Genomic DNA, 19,672 nt, shown 5'->3' on the forward strand with positions numbered 1-19,672 from the left:
ACATTAAAACATTTCCCCGTCCTCCATATTATGTAATGCAATCTTTAGTCCACCTTAATTGCTGCTGCAAAAATAAAACAATGCACCACTCCAGCAGCCCCCAAATCTATCTCATCCCGTCTTTAATGGCTTCTGCTTCATCCCCAGAAGGTTCTCCAGTTCGCCCATCCACTAAACTGCAGCGCCTTGATGGGAATAGTATCAGCAAGGTGCACTAACAGCCTGTGTGGAGGCGTTTACCACCAAGTGTGATGTAGGAAAAGAAATAAATAAATGTAACCGCCTGAGCTTTCTGGATGGTGCAGGGAGAAACAAAAAAAAAAAAAAAAATGAATGAAAGGTAGGAAGCTTGCCTGGATGGATTGGAACGACTTGCCCGTCTGGAGTCGTTGCTTACCGCTGTACCTTCGCTCATGTTATGAAGCTCAAACTGGGCAGCCAGTAGAACTCTTACAGTGACATGGATAAAAAGAAGTGTAGCAAGAGTGTTTTCCTAAAGCTGCGACAGGGCTCATTAGCTGCAGGCTACAAATGTTGGAGATGTGCTATTGAATGAGAACAACAGGCTTATCGAGCCACTGAGCTGAGCAGCCCACTGCTGCTGCCGCTGCTGCTGCTGCTGGCTTTGGATTCCTCTCAGCTACAAAACCTTGTGTTCAACAAAAACATTGCAGTCAAGACATCTGAGTTGGTTGTTGTCTTTCCAAACACGAGGAGACTATAATTAAACATTACTGGTATTTTAAAGACCTGAGTGGACATGTTGGGAGAACTATTCATTTGTTGTGATGAGGGATTATTTGGAGAGTACACCTTCATATTTGACTACTTTTAGTAAGAGGTGACAGGCGTGCTGCTGTGTGCACAAGAATGAGCCGCGGTGGCTGAGATGTGAGCTTGAGCCTGAGCCGCCAGAAAACGCCCCAAATTGCCGTCGTCTGCCATGCGCTGAGCCTCCTGCACCAAGACTCTCTTTTGTTCTCCCCTGCTTGCGGGAGAAGCCTGACAGCTCTGAAATGATCCGCTCTGCTCTCTTTCCCTCTCTCTCTCTCTCTCTCTCTCTCTCTAAGACACACATACAGTCGCACACTTGTGTTTGCAAAGCTTCATCGCATAGATTTTTTATTTTATTTTACAGGTCATTTACCCTAAATATAAAATGTCCAACACTTATCACATCACAGAAACATATGTGACTTGTAATGTGAAGGGAATGAGTCGGTGAAGTGACACACGTGCATAAACACATTTACCAAATAAGTAAGATAAATATGATCGTGTGTGTCGGGGCTTTTCTCATTTCTCCATAATGCAATTTCCTCATTTCTCTGTTTACATGCTACAGCACATTAGCTTGATATTATTAGAGGATGCGGCATCAGCTAGAACATGGTCCATCCATGGATCCACAGCTGTGGCTGTCCTTGAGCAAGACACCGACACTCCCCAGGTGCTTAAATAGCCCCTTGAGACTCAGACAGAAGTTGAAAGTATCCCCGTCTTGCTCAAGGACACTACAGCCGTGGGTCTCGTAAGTTCTGCGGATGGACTTCCCAATTTAGGGCTGCCATAAGAGTAAACCAAAAAAAAAATATGGCACGTAATAGCCGAAGCAATGTAAATATGATATCCATAATAACTAATATCTATAAATTTACAGTATCGACATGAAATGTTACAATGCTATGTAGTTTAAACTACAGCGTGAATTTGGGTGGTGGTGTGTCTTGGGGTGTGTGTGTGCTAATTACAGAAAATGACCATCTTTTGTCCCTTTATGCACCCAAATACGACAAAAAAAAAAAAATCTCTAGATCGATACTTGCTTGTTTGACTACACCTCCCATTTTTTTGTAAGGGACTGACTACCCTCACAGTCAGCCAGTAAGGATAGCCAATCCCTCATGGATTTCTGGAGGCTATCACCATGGAGACGGTGCTCTGCCACACGTGTCTATAGATCCTGCTGCTGGATAGAAGCCACAAGCAGAGGTGCTGCATTCATTCCCTGCAACTCTGGTCTACGGAGGAACAACAATGAGCAGGGAGTGTGGAGCAGATAAGATTTGGCTGATATGTAGTGCACTGTATATATATTCTTAAATATCTACAGGCTGTGCAGCGGAGGGAAGGGAAGGGAAGGGATGGGAGCAGCTGAGGTGATGCAGGGAGGAGAGAAATATGCTGGGAGGAAGTTGGGTGACAGGAGAGGAGGATTATTGAGGAAAAATCTGCAGTGAGAAGGGGGAAGAGGCAGCCTCCTCCTTATGTCATGGAGACAAATAACATGCAATGCTAATGACTGGCTAAAGCTTTTGCCCCTGCTGAGAAGAGCGGCTAATATGACTGCTAATAAAGGTGGCACGCAACGCTGTCGCATTCCGCCAGTCGCTCAGCTGTCACCTAAAATTAGCCAAATGGGAGCCCTCCGTCTCTTGCTTCTCCCCTCTCCTGTCTCACATTAAGGCTCCACAAATGGGCTTTCCTCGCATCAAGTGTTATTTCTGCATGTAAGGGCCACTTTCTCAAAGTGTAATAGAATTTGCTCCATCCCAGAATGCTGAGGGTAGCCACTCCATAAAATATGAAGTGGTCTTTTTCACAATGGGAAGCCCGTTTCCTCTTTGATTGCTACCTCTCCTGCGTTTTCATCCTTGAGGATTTCCCAGGGGACACCAGAGAGGGACGTTGATTCCGTTTGTGATTAGTACTCAACAAGTGTTTTCATTTGACCAATCAAACTTTCCTATCGACATCGCAACATCTTGAAGCAGTAGAGAGCAAAATTATAACACAAGGCATTAGTAATTGGGGTCCCCAATAAAGAAATAAATTAAATAAATTGAATAAAACCAAATACAATTTTCCTGGAAATCTTTACACGATATTTCTTATTGATCTAAACTAACCAATTTTAACACCAAGTGGAGCGAGTGGGCTGATACTTGGCTGCGATGAGGAATGTCGCATCCAAGGTCACACAGTGACAGTATCAGGGAACGTGGGATGGAGCTGTGGAGGCTTCCTGGTGTTTAGTCATCAATGAGATTCGGGAGCATTCGGGCAAATACTGGATTCCTCTCCCAGTTCCACAACAAGCTGACAGCTCAGGGACATAAGGACACCTGAGACCCAAGAGGCAACGCAGCGGGATTAAAAATCATTTACATAAGATTTTCCTCTGGTAGCTTCAAACACAACTGGATCATTTGAACTTTCGGAGTCAAATATGATGTTGTAGGTTGAATATTAAGACGGCTTTTACTGCATGTTTACTGCCTGTTCTGTTTTGATTGTGACCCCAAAGAGTGAAGAGCACTTGAATCCTTTTAGGTACAATAAAGAGCTGAGCGACACAATCCATTAGATGTGGAAATTGCAGCAGTACCGTCGTTTTATTTATTTTTTAATAGTAATTCAAGAGCAAAAATACACAAAGCTATGTGCCAATAAGGTTAGGGGTTGATCTTTTGATGCATGACCTTATTATCTTTTTGGGAGGGGGGGGTGAAACATGTGCGGGACATTCATATTCCCCTTTCACCTTTTCTCCTCTCCTGTCTTGGCAGCAGCTAACTTACTGGGACCTGCCCTTGATTTATCTGGAGAGTCCTGGAACAGAGGAGTGGCATTTTAATGTGATTTTCAGGTGTTTGGCTGAAAACACTATTGATCACAGCACTCACAGTGCTGCAGCTTGCTCCCCACACACATGCACGCTCACACACACAAACACACACACTGGCCCACAGACCCTCATGCAGCCCTGGGGCAGAGGCCTGCCTGTCAGGCAGGGAATGAGTTTCCATGCGGGTTTGGATTAATGAAATAGGGCCCCTGGTTGCAGAAGGGGCCAGGGGGTCAGACCATTAAGGAATCCCTGGGCAGAGTGAGATTGAGCCTGCCAGGCAGTGTGGACGCTGACTGACTGATGGACATCCAAAAAAAGGGAAGGAACATGGCTGACAGGCAGATCCTTAAAAAGTTGAATCCATAAATTTAAACACAAGGCCTTAATGGGGCATTAAAATGTCTGACCGAAAAAAAGTTTTCGACGTTAACTCATAAGTGAGATTTTATGGCTGTGAATATGAAACATTTGAAAACAAAGCCACCTCTCCTAAGCCAAAGAAGCAACAGACACAAACTCCCCCAAAATCTATTTATATAATCGCTATAATTCTCAAATTCAGTACACAAGCTTGTACCATTCACTCAGTTAAAGCATTTTTTTTTCTTTTTTCCGTGTGTGTGTAAAAGTAGAGCCGGGCCAAGGGAAATATCCAGAGGTTGTGTGAGCGTTTGTAAAATAGCAGCCCAGGGATATTTCACAGCCGAGTGAACGTGCCCAAAACGTGTTTAGCTCCAAGCTTGGAAAGGGCTTTTATTTGATGGCCAAAACACTCAGGGCTCATCATAATTCTGACTGTGTGGGTTGCTTTTGTTCAAATGTGCTAGATTTGTGCACACAGCCACACACGTGCACACGCTCTTAGTCAAAGTCCAAACGGGAAAACACACATGCTCAGGTATTTGTGTGAAGAAAGTTTCATCCTGTGAGGTCGATAGCCTCAACAAATACACCGGTGATTTCATTTGGATTTCTTCTCCTCCTCCAAATAAAAAGGAGAACCGAGTGTAATGCGTTAAAATTGTTCACACTTTGGCAAGATTCATTTAATCAGATTTGTTGTACTTTTTCCCCTTTAATCACATTTCCAGACAGCCACTTAGTGGTCTTTTGATGTGCTGAGTTCATCTCTGAGAGTGCTTTTCTTTTTCGCCTTTTGGTTTCCCCAATTTGATTTGACCTGCAAAAAAGTGAACGAATCCTTTGTTCAGTTCAAAACAAAAATACTGTATTTCAATTTGAATGCAATCATTCAACTACTATAATATTTAATAATATTAATATAAAATAATTAATATTATTATGAAATAATATCAAGACTTTTTTTTGCTGTCATAACTGCATGTGCACATCTTTGCGGAGACACAAAGAAACTCCCGGCAGAGAAAGTGAACATTTCTGTCCAGGTGAGGCTAAGCGCTAATGGCGTCTCTCTCTTATCTCTCCCGTGCAGTGTGTATGGATGCCCCGTGGCCAAGAAGAGAAAGAGTCTAGACAGGCAAACCTTGGAGACCTCCCCCAAAAGAAGCACCTACCTAGACGACATGGACAACTCCACAATGGAGGAGTGCTACGAGACGGATGGAACAGAGGAGATGGACGACAGGGAGGAGGAAGAGGATGGTGCGCTAGAGGAGGAAGAGGAGGAGGAGGGGGAGGTGGAGGAGGTTGAAGGCTATATGGACTACAATGAAGAGCAAATGGAGCATGAGGAAGGTGAGGTGGCGAGAGGGGAGGCTGAGGAAGAGGTAGATGTGGAGGAAGAGGAAGAGAGAGTGGAGGAGGACGAGGAAGAGGAGGAGACCGTGGCGGTGGAGGAGTATGAAGAGGGGGAGGAGGAAGAGGAGGAGGAAGGGGAGCAAGGGCAAGGTGAGTAAATTGCAATTCACATCAGAAAACTGTGCTGGAATTTCATTATCATGATTTAAAAAAAAAAAGAAAGTTGCTGGTGTGCATCATTTGCATATTCATGCTGGTATTTCCATATTTGATGGGCTGTGTGAAGTATTTGGGGCTGGTCGACATGATGTTCAAACATTGTGTTTTGCATCCGAATGAGGAATGAGATCAGTAGCAACATTCTGGAAGAACAACTTGTCTGTGATCCAATATTCCTTTGAGATGTTTGTTTATATGATTCATTCATTCATTCATTCCCTGACTCTTTTTACTTACTGGCGATATATAAAAAAAGCTTTTATTACACTCCATTGATGCAATGGCGGCATTTTTAAAACCTTAACATGTTTCCACCTAAGATGAAGATGTTGAGTATTTCTGAAATCAGTTTAGGAACTGATGACATGATTTGTGGGCCACATAAAATGAGGCGGCGTGCCTGATCAAGCCCCCGGGCCTTGTGTTGGGAATACTGGAGGACACCATGAGTGTCAAGAAACTCCACGTACAGACTCAAAGCCAGACTTCCTAACTGTGAAGCAGACATGCTAACCACTTCACTTTTATAAGAACCGTACTCTGACTCTAAAAGTAGTAGTTTGTGACTGGTATTTTTGAGACTTCTAGCCCATATGTTGCCCCCTACCGACCCCCTAACTTCTTTGACGTGCCTAACACCAGATTTGGCAGGTTTCTCTCCAGCAGACTCTGCTTTGCACCCCCGCATGGCGATTGGACCTGACAGTGCCTTCAAGTCCAATTAAGAGTGAGGCTCTGAGGGGGAAGTGTGTTAACCCCGTTTGACGCTCCGTTCTACCCACCCAAAGTGTTGATGTGGCGCCTGAGCAGCCGTGCTCTTATTTTCTCGCAGACATGTGAAAGCACCATCCCAGACCGATTCATTACGTCCCGCGGCCGAGCCGAGCCTTCAACGCCCAAACTGGCTCCTCACCTTCCCACGTATTTTACCGGCAAATATTTAATCCGAGTCATTCTAAGCACTGAGCTCTGTAATCATAATATCATTTGCCTGATTAGAATTTAATGCCTTACAGCATTTCATTGGCAGTTTTTCCCCTCATAGAAGTGCAAAAGAAATCGCTCCATATGCATCAAGTATTATGCTCCACATGACAGCGGTTCCGGATTGTAGATTCCAATCACATAAAGGTAATAGAGGTGACATCCTGGAGCTTCTGCTGTGTTCCTCTGTGGCTTGTACATCTCTGTAGCTAATCCAAAGCCAATTCACGGCAGGCTAGCGTCCCGTTTCCTCCCTTAATCTGTTTCACTTCCACATTCCTTTTGTGTACTGTGATTGCTCCTCTAATTGCTTCCCTGTGCCATGTGTCATAGCATGGAAAATTCAACCGTACCAATGCAGGAGGCTTCTGCTGCAAGACTAGGACTGTCAAAATACCAGCCTGGACATTTGTGACATTCCTTAGCGGTGAAGTAGCAGTAGTGCCCATCTTCGAATGTTGTAGCTCTGTCTATATAGGAACATTTGGTGCTAAACAAAATATTTGCAATTCTGACTTGAACAACATGAACATTTGTATCGTAATTGAACTGCAATGTCCAAATGTGACGTGAATTCAGTCAAAGCACTTATGATTGCGATTCAAAATTAAAGGCCAACAGCTTGGCGACATTTCCGAGGAACGTATCTTCTTGGAATCTCAGACCGCAATGTAATTTTCTGTACTGATTCACAACTCAGAATACAAGCTACTGGCAAGACTCTCAAAGTACGTTATGAGTGGAAGCAGATATCTGCTCCAACAAGATGATGTATATGAAATTAAAAGATGTTTGTTCTTTGTTTCTAAACAGATGAGGAGCCGATGAGCGGTGGTGAGGTCAACAGTGGAGGAGGAGGTGAAGGTGGCGGGAACGCCAAGTCGGGTCCCGCAATGGAGAAGGACGACAACAACAACGACGAGTATGAGAACTACGACGAGCTTGTGGCCAAGTCGCTGCTCAACCTGGGCAAGATCGCGGAAGACGCCGCCAACCGGGCCATGACGGAGTCCGAGATGAACAGCAACTCCTCTCACAGTGCGGAAGAGGAAGAGGAAGACGAGGAGGAGGAGGAAGAGGAGGAAGATGAAGAAGAGGAAGAAGAGGAGGAGGAAGAAGAGGAGGAAGAAGAGGAGGAGGAGGAAGAGGAGGAGGAAGAAGAAGAAGAAGAGGAAGAGAACGAGGAAGCACCAACAGGCAATCAGAACGATCTGAGTTTGGACGTTCATAGCGACGTGGTTCGAGAGACCGTGGACTCGCTCAAACTTCTGGCACAGGGACACGGTGCCGTGTTGTCGGACAATTTAGAAGGACAGGACTACGAGGGAGGCATTGATGGAAACGGAGACTGTTCCCACAACGGCGTCGGTGTGCACGGCGGGGGGAACGGACTAAATAAGAGTACTGGGAACGGACCATTTGAAAACAGCGACGAGGAAGTGTGTCTAAGCAGTCTGGAGTGCCTACGGAATCAATGCTTCGATCTTGCTCGGAAACTGAGCGAAACAAAACCCGCCGACCGCAACGGCTCGTTCCAGCAGAATCATTACCTATGCGGGGACATGAACCAGCAGCCCCAGCATCACGGCTACGGGGACTTCCAGCACAGCCAGGACGACAGACGAACGCTGGACAGAAACTATTCCGACATGGACAATCTGATGAAGCTTGAGGAGCAACTGAGCCCGCGATCCAAGGCCTTCGCCAGTTGCGCGCAGGGGGAGCGTTTTCACCACCGGGACTTTGACGAAGACACGGCCTCCGTCACGTCAGACAGGTCCGAGGAAGTGTTTGACATGACAAAAGGTAACCTGTCGTTGTTGGAAAAGGCCATTGCGCTGGAGTCCCAACGTGCCAAGGCGCTGCGGGATAAAATGGAGGTGGAAGCAGCGAGGAGAGACGGCGTGAGGTACGGCCACGACGACCACGGCTCACGGCATGCCTATGCCGTTGAGCGGAAAGGCCGACTCCCTGATGGAATGAAGAAGCTTTTCTACCATAAAGGTGAGTGCTGAACACAACCATGCGCAGATCAAAATGATCCCTCAACATACATATTTACGCTAAATAATTTAATATGGTGTGATACTATACAAAATCTGAATAATAATAATAATATCAAAATAGATATATACAGTAAATACTTGTCAGTGTGATACTATACAAAATCTGTAAAATAATAATAATAATAATAATATGGACAGAACCTTCTGACTGTAATGTAGATGTGCTAATTAAAACAATACTCGGGAAATAAAAGAACATTTTGATACATAGCATCTTTTTGAATGCAGCTGTTTGATGTACTCATTACAACGTCTGGGTCACTTTTTTTCTTCATTGCAAGACTCAAATACAGTATAATCTATTAGCGACCACTGTTCTCTAGTGTCCATCCTTTTCTGCAGACAGCAGATAACCCAGATACATTCTGGCTTCCTCAGTATCACCTCAGGACAAGCCAATTTGAAAATTTGAATCTTGGTAGCAGCAGCAGCAGCGGCAGCAGCAGCATCTTATGTTGTTAAAATAGGCCAGCATGGAAACATCAGAGGCTAGGCTTGTCAGGCATAAGTAATGGCAATCTGCACGGCCTGTTAGGGTCGTACATTCATCCCTGGGATGCAGCTTGGGGTAAAGCCTCCTATTTTTAAACCTACTTTTAAGGACTCGGGGAAGAGGAAGTCTTTGCAGAGAATTAATTTCTACATTCCTTTACTATGCTTACACCCTACTGTTAGATTCGGATTTTCAGCGGAGCTCACAGAAGGACAAACCAAACATGAGTTGTGGTTACGCTGGCTGTCTGCAGGCTGTTCAGAGAAAGTGCAAAACTCATTCCGGCTTGTTTGAATGCACTTCACTCCAAATGATTTCTCTCATAATATCTTTTTATTGCAGTAATGTTCTGCCTTAATTAGGCGAAATTATTTCTCCCCACACAGGATATTTAGACAAGAGACACAAATAAGAGCATGCTAATTCACAGCAGGCTGATATTAAACCTCAAATGCCACACAATTCTCAGCAGGTATATCTCGCAACGTAAATGCCACACAAATGTTAATTTGGAGAGTCTTCTGCACGCTCTGCGCTCGAATGACGGCGAAATAAAGAGGCTGATAATAATCTAGATAGCGGCCAGACGATAGTAGCAGACACTCGCTCGGCGGGGTTCCTCTCGGTGATTTATAAAACGCAGCGTGGGGAAGAGATTGAGGCGGGGAAGAGGGGGGTCAGGGATGAAGGCGGTCCGGCAAAAAGATGCACCGGGTTACCACGAGAATAGAGGGCTCCTCGAATGACCGATAAGGAACAACAGGCCCGCTGACTGCACATTAATTATCTAGCCATTGTATGGTAATGGAGGCCATTTTCTATGCAAAACACAGCCCCGCAATCAATATCCCTTCCTCCCAAAAAGGGCTGGCAACCAAAAGTGGGTATATCGGGGCATGCAGTTAACATTTTTATTTGTATTTTATTACAGCCAGGGCCTCGAAAGAAGCCGTTCCTAACGAGTCAAATGATCAAAATACTGTTTTATATCAAAGCCAGACAGAAGAGGAGGGAGGGAGGGAGGGAGGGAGGGGAAAAAATGAACGACAACACACAGCCGCCTCTACACAGACATTTGATTTGGGTGAAAGTGTGGGTGTGCTCTATGTCACCTCTTCTTAACCCTACTCCTCACTTGATTCTGTTCTTCTTTGTTCTTATTTCGTAGCCTCTGGGGGTTTTGTGGGGTTGTCACTAAGTGCCTTAGGAGTTACAGAGTTGGAAACCTTTAATCAGCCGCGCATGGGTTTGCCTGTAGCGCCTAATGAACATTGCAGTCTGTCATAGTGCTGCATTTTGGTAACACAAGCTGATAAGCTCTGCAAAAAAAGAAGTAAGCAAAGGAAGAATGGAGTTTTCTGTGCCAGTTGTCATACACTCGCTTGTTGAAGAAAAGACAATTGGAAGACTTGTTGCAGGTCACCGACCTTTCTGTTGTACATACGCAGTCACCGTTTGGAATTGTTTTTTTTCTTCATAGACAGCAAAGTAATAAATATTTCATTCAAATGAAGGCCCAAAACATTTCGATGGAATGATGACATTTAATAATATATTCTTTCATTCAACTTCTGAACCACTTATATAGATTTATATTGATATTTGAAATGAATTATTGTAATACAAAGTGTTGACCCAAAAATGTTTTCTCCAATCACTGCCAAAGGTTGAATTTTTCATTATTTCAATGAATGTCCAAGGTTAAGGTCATGCAAAAAAAAAAAGAGAATTCAGCAAAACTGACTATTTGAAAATATATTAATTTGACCTTTGACCAATTGTGCTTCATTTGATCTTTCCTTGGCACAGATGCTTCGCGCGCAGACAAGAAAGAGAGTCGGTGCCCAACACCGGGCTGCGACGGCACGGGTCACGTGACTGGCTTGTACCCTCACCATCGAAGCCTGTCGGGCTGTCCGCACAAAGACAGAGTGCCACCAGAAAGTAAGCCATCTGCTCTCAAAGCAGCAGCAGCCAACCCGTGGCCTTCAATCTTCCATGTCACTCCGCATGCCTCCCTGTGATCACTGCTGAGTCGGACTCGCTACGTGTTTGTGGATCTGTTTGATAGTGAAGGCCTGCAGCGCCACTTCTCTGGTGACCTTTTGCATGCAGCCATAGTTTTGTTCGCTGATTGCCTGCTTAGTGTGCCGTGGTGATGAGGTATGAAATGGGAAGTTGATCTGTTCAATGCAGAAATTGATGAGTGTTTTTGCATGAGGCCCACTTTCTACACACTGCTAATGTCCACTTGTGCGGTCAGATTCATTGTTTGTCACAGCATGTATGACTGGCTGAAAGGTTTCATTACCTCCGCCAAGATGTTTATGAGTATTATGTTTGCGCAACCTAATAAGCGTAGAAGTGATTTGCATGAAAAAACATCTGAGATTGCGGATCACAATGGAGATTTTAGCAGAACTTCTGCATTGCATTATTGGTTGGTAGGCTCTTTTTGAAGGGTTATGAAACTGGACTCAATCATTTTTCAAATGAAATCGGCATAGCCTATATCGATTGTGGACAAATATGAATTAATATTCGTTTTTTTAATCCATATTATTATTTTTTTTACTTGTCATGATGACAGGTGAGGCAGTGCCTCACTTGCTGACCGCACGTCCCTACTATCGACCTACTTACTTTTGTCTAAAATGTTTTGTTAACTTGGCTGATAGAGTTTTGTGAATATATCAGATAAATGGAGTTGCTTTTAAAACTTTTCTCACTATTTCACTCCAAGAATGACAACATGACGAAATGATCGATCAAATAATATACTAGCTAATATCGCGGTGGACATGCCCTTGCCTTTGGTGCTCAAGGATGACACCCAGACTGTGCAGTGGAAAAGGTGACCTGCTTCATCGGGCTGGTCTCTGCCTCGTCAGCCAATCGCTAACGTCCTGTCAATAAGTGTTCAATAGTCTCACACAGACAGAGAGAGTCTTTGCTTGACTAGTTTAAAGGTGAAGATGACAACATGCCACACAAGTGACTACCTGCAGGGCAGACTCAGCGACAGGCTCTTCTTTTTTGCTGTTAATGCATTTGCTGTGCTGGATAGATTATGTTTTATTAATGCAGTGGTTTCATTTAATTGGGAAATCACACAGTGCAGCCAGACAGCTCCTTGGGAAATGTGAAAAATGACAATTAAATTATATCTCAAATTCATTAATTCCCTTCGCCATTTGCTCGTTTTTAGCTTGCTTTCTTTCTTTCTCCCCAGTATTGATTGTTACTTTAAAATGTGATTTGCACATGTAACGCACAATGCGTTTGCTTCCACAAACAGTTGGCATCCTTGTACGTATTCCTTCCCCTTTTTTTCCTCCCCATCTTGCAATTTGATTAAGACTATTTTGCGCTGCTTCAATTTCCTGCCTCTTTGCAGAGGGCAGGACAAATCCGGGCTATGCATAATGTATTGGCTTGTGGCAAGTTGCGGCGGCGGCAGGCTTCTTCCAATTACCTGCGCCGAACACCAATTAGTATGTAAGGCAAAGAGGATGATGAGGGGTGAAAGTTTAAGGGGGCGATAATGATGAAGCTGATGCCGATGGGGTTTGGCCCGGCACGCCACGGTGTCGCCGCGACCCTTCCCGCCGCCCCTGCCTGCAGTGCTCCGACAGCTCCTCTCCGACATCCATAGATCATTAATCTAATTGGCGGCTTGCCACGGGGCGTGAGACAGTTATGGACTGTTTTAACGGTAAACGGTATTGAGGACCAGGCTACCCACGCTAACGACGTGCCGGCGATAGCAAAGCGCAAATAACAGAGGGAAGGGATCGTCTATTGATTTCAAGACATGTGTTTTGCATGATTGTCTGCCGTCGGTTGAATCTGCTTTCGGCATGGCCCCGATTCTTCCCCCCCTTCCATTTCTGCGTCTTGCTGAACCTAAATGGCTCCTTTTTATTCATGACTGTGCCGATTGCATGAATATTAATTGGAAAGGCTCGGATAAGTGGAAGCAATATGGTGGGAAACCTTGCCTGCCCTTTCAAACTTGCGTTCATTAAAATGAAGAAGAGGTCATTTGGGTTCACGCAGGCTCATTCCTTAATGATGTTTATAATGCCAAGCTCACACGCTAATAGAAGTCATGCGTGGTTTCGAGGGGCTCCTAACCTTGCGTGTTTCTCACTCCTGTCTCCTGTCGCTATGAAGTTGTGGCTATGTATGAGAACGTTCTTAAGTGTCCTACGCCTGGCTGCACTGGACGCGGCCATGTCAATAGCAACAGAAACTCCCATCGGAGGTAAGTGACGGACGGCCTGCCCGGAAGAAACAGGCTCGATCCATCTCCCCTTTTTTTCTGTGGGATCTTATTTCAGTTGGTATGGACGTGAGATCTTCATTTGACGTTTTCCCCTTCCATCCAATCATTATTTTGTGCGTTATTATGAACCTATTGTTGGCTTGATGGGGATCAGTACCCCCATCGGCGATGTTATGTTGGTTTCATTGTCTGCTGGGTTTTTTTCTCAAAGTGTTTGTTTTTGTTTGCAACATCTTTTTTGATCCACCTGGAATGTTATGTCATTTTGCTCCAATTAACATATAGTGAGGACAACACACGTTATGAAATTGTACAACAATGAAATAGTTAAGGCAGGTTGGACCTAAACCACCCACGCAAAGTGAACAATACCTGGAAGGAAAATTATTCAAATAAATATTATAAAATAAATACATAAATATAATAATAAATATTATAAAATAAATAAATATTCACAGTATTCTCAAACATCAGACCAGGACAACAGAATGAAATATGGTGTGAATTTTATATCAATGCAACTGCAGAGTACACACTGTTAACACAAAAATACTGGATATTGCTCACATGTAAAAAATAAAAATAAAAATCTGATTTAGAGCCTGAGACTTGCAGCGTGAATCAAAGCTTAAGAGTCACCCAAGACAAGGCAAGACTGAGCAGTACGGAAGGGTAGGAAGGCAGACGAGTGACTAAGACACCAAAGTGTCAGGTCAAGCCAACGAGAGCGAATGAAGCTAACAATCAGACACCGACATGGAGGCCAGGGTATACTTGCTAAATGCAGAGGGGCAAAAACAAGCACACAGATAACCAAAGTCTCATCAGAAATATCAAAGCATCTTTCATCTGAACCCGACCGTGCAGCATTTTGAAATTTAACATAGCCTAATGTTCACCCATTGATTTTATTTTTGAACTGACTGCCATAAAAGCCTTCACTCTCTGAGGGCTTTAAGTTCTTCCCCTCGATCATGATGCCATATTTCACATGAGACTGATTACAATGCATTGGCTCATACACGCTAAAGCATAAATCATTCAGCAGTCCCCGGTAGGAAAAAAAAAAATCTATCAGGTGCAAGTTTGGAGGGGGAAACAAAAATAGCCATGCCGTCAGATGGGTGGGGGGGGAGTGAAAAAGGAGTCACCTACAGCAGATGCTCAGGGAGTTGGAGTATAGCAGCAGCTATTAGCACCTTTCTGCCACTCAGACGGGGTGACAGCAAAGGTGTAGACCTGGGAAGACCACAGTGCCCCCATACCGTGCTCACTGACACGGCTCGGGCGCCAAATAGGCACGTGCATCCGCACGAGCCATAAACTTTCACTTTGGCTCCAAAGCCGTACACATTCTATGCACAGACACACATTTGTGACAGGTGCTCATGAGCACAGCTCCATATTGGCTTCGGGCCACTGTCAAAGTGCATTTGGTGAGGCCTGAAAATGGAGGTTAAGGATGGCAGCGGGTTTTTGACACATTTGGTCAGTTAGTTGTCAGGACATTTGTATTCTATACTAAGCCAGAGCAGGTATGTGAATGTGCTTCTTCAGACTGCAGTGGCAAAATGTATGAAGACAAACAAGAAAGATACAATTAATATTATTTCAGAGACTCAGCCATGCGAGAATGAGTTTGTCACACAAGCACATCAACAATTATCACCTTTTATATAACACACACACACATGTTGAGCTCAGAATTGAAAATTGTATGGTGCCAATGTGGACACAGTTTTTTTGTATTTCAGTCTGTCTGGATGCCCCATCGCTGCAGCTGAGAAGCTGGCCAAGGCCCAGGAGAAACATCAAAGCTGTGACGGCTCCAAGCCCAACCAGGCTTCTGACAGAGTCTTAAGGTAGGACCGGACGACTCTCTTCTCTTATTTCTCATCAGGTGGTCTTCAATCATAGAAGCTGTCAAAACTTTTCACAGATAAAAAGATAACGCTTGCATTTGTTCTACCATTTGATGAATTGGCATGGATTGTTTGATACCTTCTGACTATGTTATATAGGGAGCTCCATGTTTGTTCCATAATTTCTTTCACATGGAAAAGTTTTGTTCCTTTTCCCCTTTGTGTTTCTTAAAGCTGTTGACGTTTGAAGTGCTTTTGTTTTTATGTTCTATCCTTTTGCGAATACTTTCAAAACACTTACCATTGAAGACAAATCTCGTTCCCTTCGGTTGAATTTATAATGGCGTTGCACAGGTTGTTTTTATTAGATTCTTTTAAAGTCATACAGATATTAAATCTCACCTTTTCTATTTAGATATGACTGAATATAAACATGATAAGAAGTCGCACTTCATGGATTGCGGCCACACGTGTCCAATTATGAAACCATTAGCAACAATAGCAAGTGTGATAAAAAGAAAGTTAATTTATTTTTTATTAGCAGTGCAGGTTAAGAAAGAGAATCTCCTTTCTCTTAAACGGCATCAGGCTCCATCTTCCAATCCTGGAGCATTGCCAAGAGTCTGCACTTGCTTTCCTTTGAGTCTGCCCACTCAAAGCCAAATTTCCTTCCCCTCCCTTGGGCAATTCTCAGCGGCTCGGTCCAACTTCCACCCCCTCGTCATTTATTTTCCAGGCCTATGTGCTTAGTCAAACAACTGGACTATCGTCAGTATGGTGACAAGAACAATGTTTCCACTAGTACACCCCGATCCAACCTGGCCAAGGAGCTGGAGAAGTACTCCAAGACCAGCTTTGACTACAGCGCCTTCGAGGGCACCAACAACCACCAAATGTACGGCAAACGGGCCATTGCACCCAAGGTTCACGGGCACAGGGATACCTCGCCCAAAGGATTTGACGGTAATATTTCAAAATACAAAATGATCTAATCAGAGAAGGCCATCTTATGTGGTAGCCATTCAAAGCAGTCATTACAAGTCCATAGATATCTGAAATTCCTTTTTCTTGAGTTGTTTTGACGGGTTAAAAAAATGTAAATCTGATTTAAAAAAAACAAAAAAGCTCAACTGTTCCACGGAAAATGAAAATAAGCGTGGATTGAAATTTATCCACTTTCCATCTTTTTAAAGTCAAGAACTCTTTGATGGAAAAACAAAGTCAGAGACATTTGGAAATGTGCGGTATTTCCACAGAGAACAGAAGTATTTCTATCAAAGCCAGAAGAAAGCCAAGTGATAACCAGAATGCGTTGGGGCTTGTTGTCATCCAAGGCCATATTAGCATTGTAGTGTGCAGATATCACATTTGTCTGCTTGATTTTTGTGACAACCTGGCAAACCGGCTGTTTTCAATTTCGGGCTGTGAGCAAACAAAACAAGAAATGTGCATAATCCAAACAAAAGGGAGGGAGGTTAAAGTTCTTTTGCAATCAATGTTTTCCATTTAATGGTATTCATCTGGTTGATAAATACAAATAATTTAAGTGCATTTCAATTATTTTGCATTGTTTGACTCATTAGTCAATTAGCAATATTCCTGTGACCAACACATTTTTGGGTTTCTACCATGTGTCCTGCAGCTAAGCGCTACTGCAAGAACTCCAGCTCAGCCAGCAGCACCACCAGCACTTACGCTCCAAGCAGCAGCAGCAGCAGTCTGAGCTGTGGAGGCGGAGGAGGGGGCCTTGGAGGAGGCGGCGGCAGCAGCGCCAGCAGCACCTGCAGCAAGAGCAGCTTCGACTACAGCCACGACATGGAGGCCGCGCACATGGCCGCCACGGCCATCCTCAACCTGTCCACGCGCTGCCGAGAGATGCCTCACGGGATGGGAGGAAAGCCGCAAGATCTGTGCTCGCAGGTAGGCGACCACAACATGACAGCAAAAAAAAAAAAAATACATATCTATATTCTTGGGAGGTTCTCAAGGTTGAAAATGTCCCCTCACATGATCCTGCAGCCTCATGCTCCATCTCCTGTAGCAGTCATAGATTATCTCCATGCTTTCTTCATTAGATAAATGCTGTCTGAGAAACCCCACAAAGATAGGGAGACTTCACCTGTACACTAAATAGACAAACACATATAGACAAAGCTCCACGACTGCATCTGATACTCAGGAGTCAGCAGGGCATTATTTTTTTTTCTCCCTGTGTTGGGGATCAGATAGGAGCAGGACCAAGCGTCGTCGTTTGACATGGCATAAACCCAATGTGTCATTTCTGAGAAGATAAGGTGACGCTGTTTCCGTATTATCTACGCCGAGATGCTGAGCGGGAAAATGGTGGCGGGCGGGAGAACGGAAGAGAGAGTGAGATTGAGAAAGAGAGAGAGCTAATACTTGCTCAATGGAGGTATCTTGTTTGGTTCCTGTTTGGTTCTTTTGCGGCATTTTTCGAACTACCACAGTGCAGAAGGGGAAAGAGTTATACAGTGAAGTGTCAAATTAAAAACAAGGAAGGGAAGTGGAAGAGAAGCCAAAAGCCACATATTTTCAAAGCAAAGAGGAAAAGAATAAAGTTGGTGGAAACAAACGCCTGAAGCAGTCAGGACTTCCTGTGGTCCTAAATCATTTCATTGTCTGCCCTATGCTGAGGGTGGGGAGACAGGCAGGATGCTCCTGGGGCAGGATGGGAAGACAGGAGACTTCACACGGCCTTTTTTTTTTCTTCCCTCCCCTCCTTCCTTGACTCCTCATCCTCTTTCATCTCAGCACCTCGGGTCGTGCCCAACACTAGCTCTCTCTGACTATCTGTGCTCCTCACAAACGCTAATCTAGCCCTCATTATTATTTACAGCTCAGTCCATTTGACTTATAACTTGAAATGAATTGGCTTCATTTAAATGGATGCAGTGTTTGAATGTCATGAGAGAATTGATTTCACTTGTGGAGCTTGAGGGAAACCTTGTTGCTTTTTATTATTCTCCTTCAAAATACTGCTGCTGACATTTGCATCTATCAAGTATTGTAGTATTTCAAATGAGTTAGGTTTGAGTTAGTTTTGGTATTCATAAAAGCATTTTTTATTTTATTCAGATGTTACGTGTCTCTAAATATATTTCTGACGCTGATTTTAAAAAACATCTTTGCTTCTCTGAGTACGTGTCGACAAGGTGATTGCTGCTGCACAAAATCCTGCGCGGAAAAATTGGCTAAAGAGTTGAGATTATTACAAAAATATATTTAATTCTATCACAACTTGAAAAGAGCAGCGCAGTGCATGACTCATGGGACTGTTTGTAGGCGCTCGGGGCGAGTGTTAACCATTGTTTGTACAGTACTTTTAAAACTGCTGAGAAGTATTTGTGACAGTTGGCCAACATGCACAAAGTTTCAAGCCCACGGCTTTGGAGAATCTTTATTTCTTTAAAAAGAACTGCTACGGATCGCAAAGAGTTGAAATGAGCTTATTGGTCAAGCTTTTGCAGTCAAGCAGCAGCGCCATTGAATGCAGAAGTGGAAAGGATTCAATGAACGAGAGAAGGCGCATCCTCTCATGTTATCATGATTATATTATACGGGGTTGAGTCATGTCATTGGATCTGTCGTATGTGATGCATTCACTGACAATGCCACTCAATCTGAATTGGACATTAGAGGTTTAATGTTGCATCAAGGATTGGGGTTCACAAACTAAAGGGTTGAGGTTGAGGCTCTCGAGTTCTTCCGCACCAAACTCATCCAAGCATTATTTGGACCTTGCGTGTTCCCTGAAGAATAATATGTACCACAGAATTGTCAAACATGACATTCGTTACTATAAAAAGGCAAGATGTTTGTTACAATATGCTCAAAGAGACAAGCGTGTGAAGTAAATATTCTCGCCCAATGCAATCAAGTGTGTGCGTCACAGAGGTTTGGACTTCTGACACCAGGAGACCTCGCCCCCCTTGGGACAGTGTCTGCTAGAATCAGCATTATTATTTGTGAGAGGGGGTAAAGGGAAGAGGTGGAGGAGAAATGTGAATCAAGAGTCATGCAGATTAGATAGGACACAACCACAACAGTTTCTTATCTGCACAATATTTCAAATATAGCTTGTTTTTAAAAATATAATGTGTCTATTTTGGGGTTTGCGACGCTCTAGTTCCAGCCTTTGCTGCTCATCACAGCTCTGGAAGCCAACCTCTCAGCCCCTCACCCCCTCCGCCACCTCTATCCCATGACGTCCACTCACATTAGAGTCACACGCGTGCAACACGCAGTCGTGCAAAGCGCTCCCCCCACTTGTGACTGAGCAGAACATGGGATGGATATTCCACTACGTATATAAGGAAGGAAGGAAGGAAGGAAAGAAAGAGAGAGATAGAGAGAAAAGAGATGCTGGCAGAGGGATGCGCTCGTCCTTGA

The 19,672-nt window shown here is 44.0% G+C and overlaps 1 protein-coding gene across 15 annotated transcripts in view; it reads left to right on the forward strand.

Moving 5' to 3' along the window:
- Positions 1–19,672, forward strand: part of myt1lb (myelin transcription factor 1-like, b) — a 64,980-nt gene that overhangs the window by 35,675 nt on the left and 9,633 nt on the right. For 14 of the 15 annotated variants that reach the window (XM_049740513.2, XM_049740512.2, XM_049740514.2 and 11 more), the window contains exons 5-11: positions 5,085–5,500; positions 7,367–8,557; positions 10,922–11,056; positions 13,289–13,379; positions 15,155–15,262; positions 15,999–16,225; positions 16,905–17,182. In XM_049740513.2, coding sequence (XP_049596470.1) covers positions 5,085–5,500; positions 7,367–8,557; positions 10,922–11,056; positions 13,289–13,379; positions 15,155–15,262; positions 15,999–16,225; positions 16,905–17,182 — 2,446 coding nt within the window. The remainder of the gene's footprint in view (positions 1–5,084; positions 5,501–7,366; positions 8,558–10,921; positions 11,057–13,288; positions 13,380–15,154; positions 15,263–15,998; positions 16,226–16,904; positions 17,183–19,672) is intronic. The other variant, XM_049740516.2, reaches the window with a different exon arrangement.

The sequence above is a fragment of the Syngnathus scovelli genome, chromosome 14, assembly GCF_024217435.2.
Source record: "Syngnathus scovelli strain Florida chromosome 14, RoL_Ssco_1.2, whole genome shotgun sequence".
In the NCBI taxonomy this organism is placed as follows: Eukaryota; Metazoa; Chordata; class Actinopteri; order Syngnathiformes; family Syngnathidae; genus Syngnathus; species Syngnathus scovelli.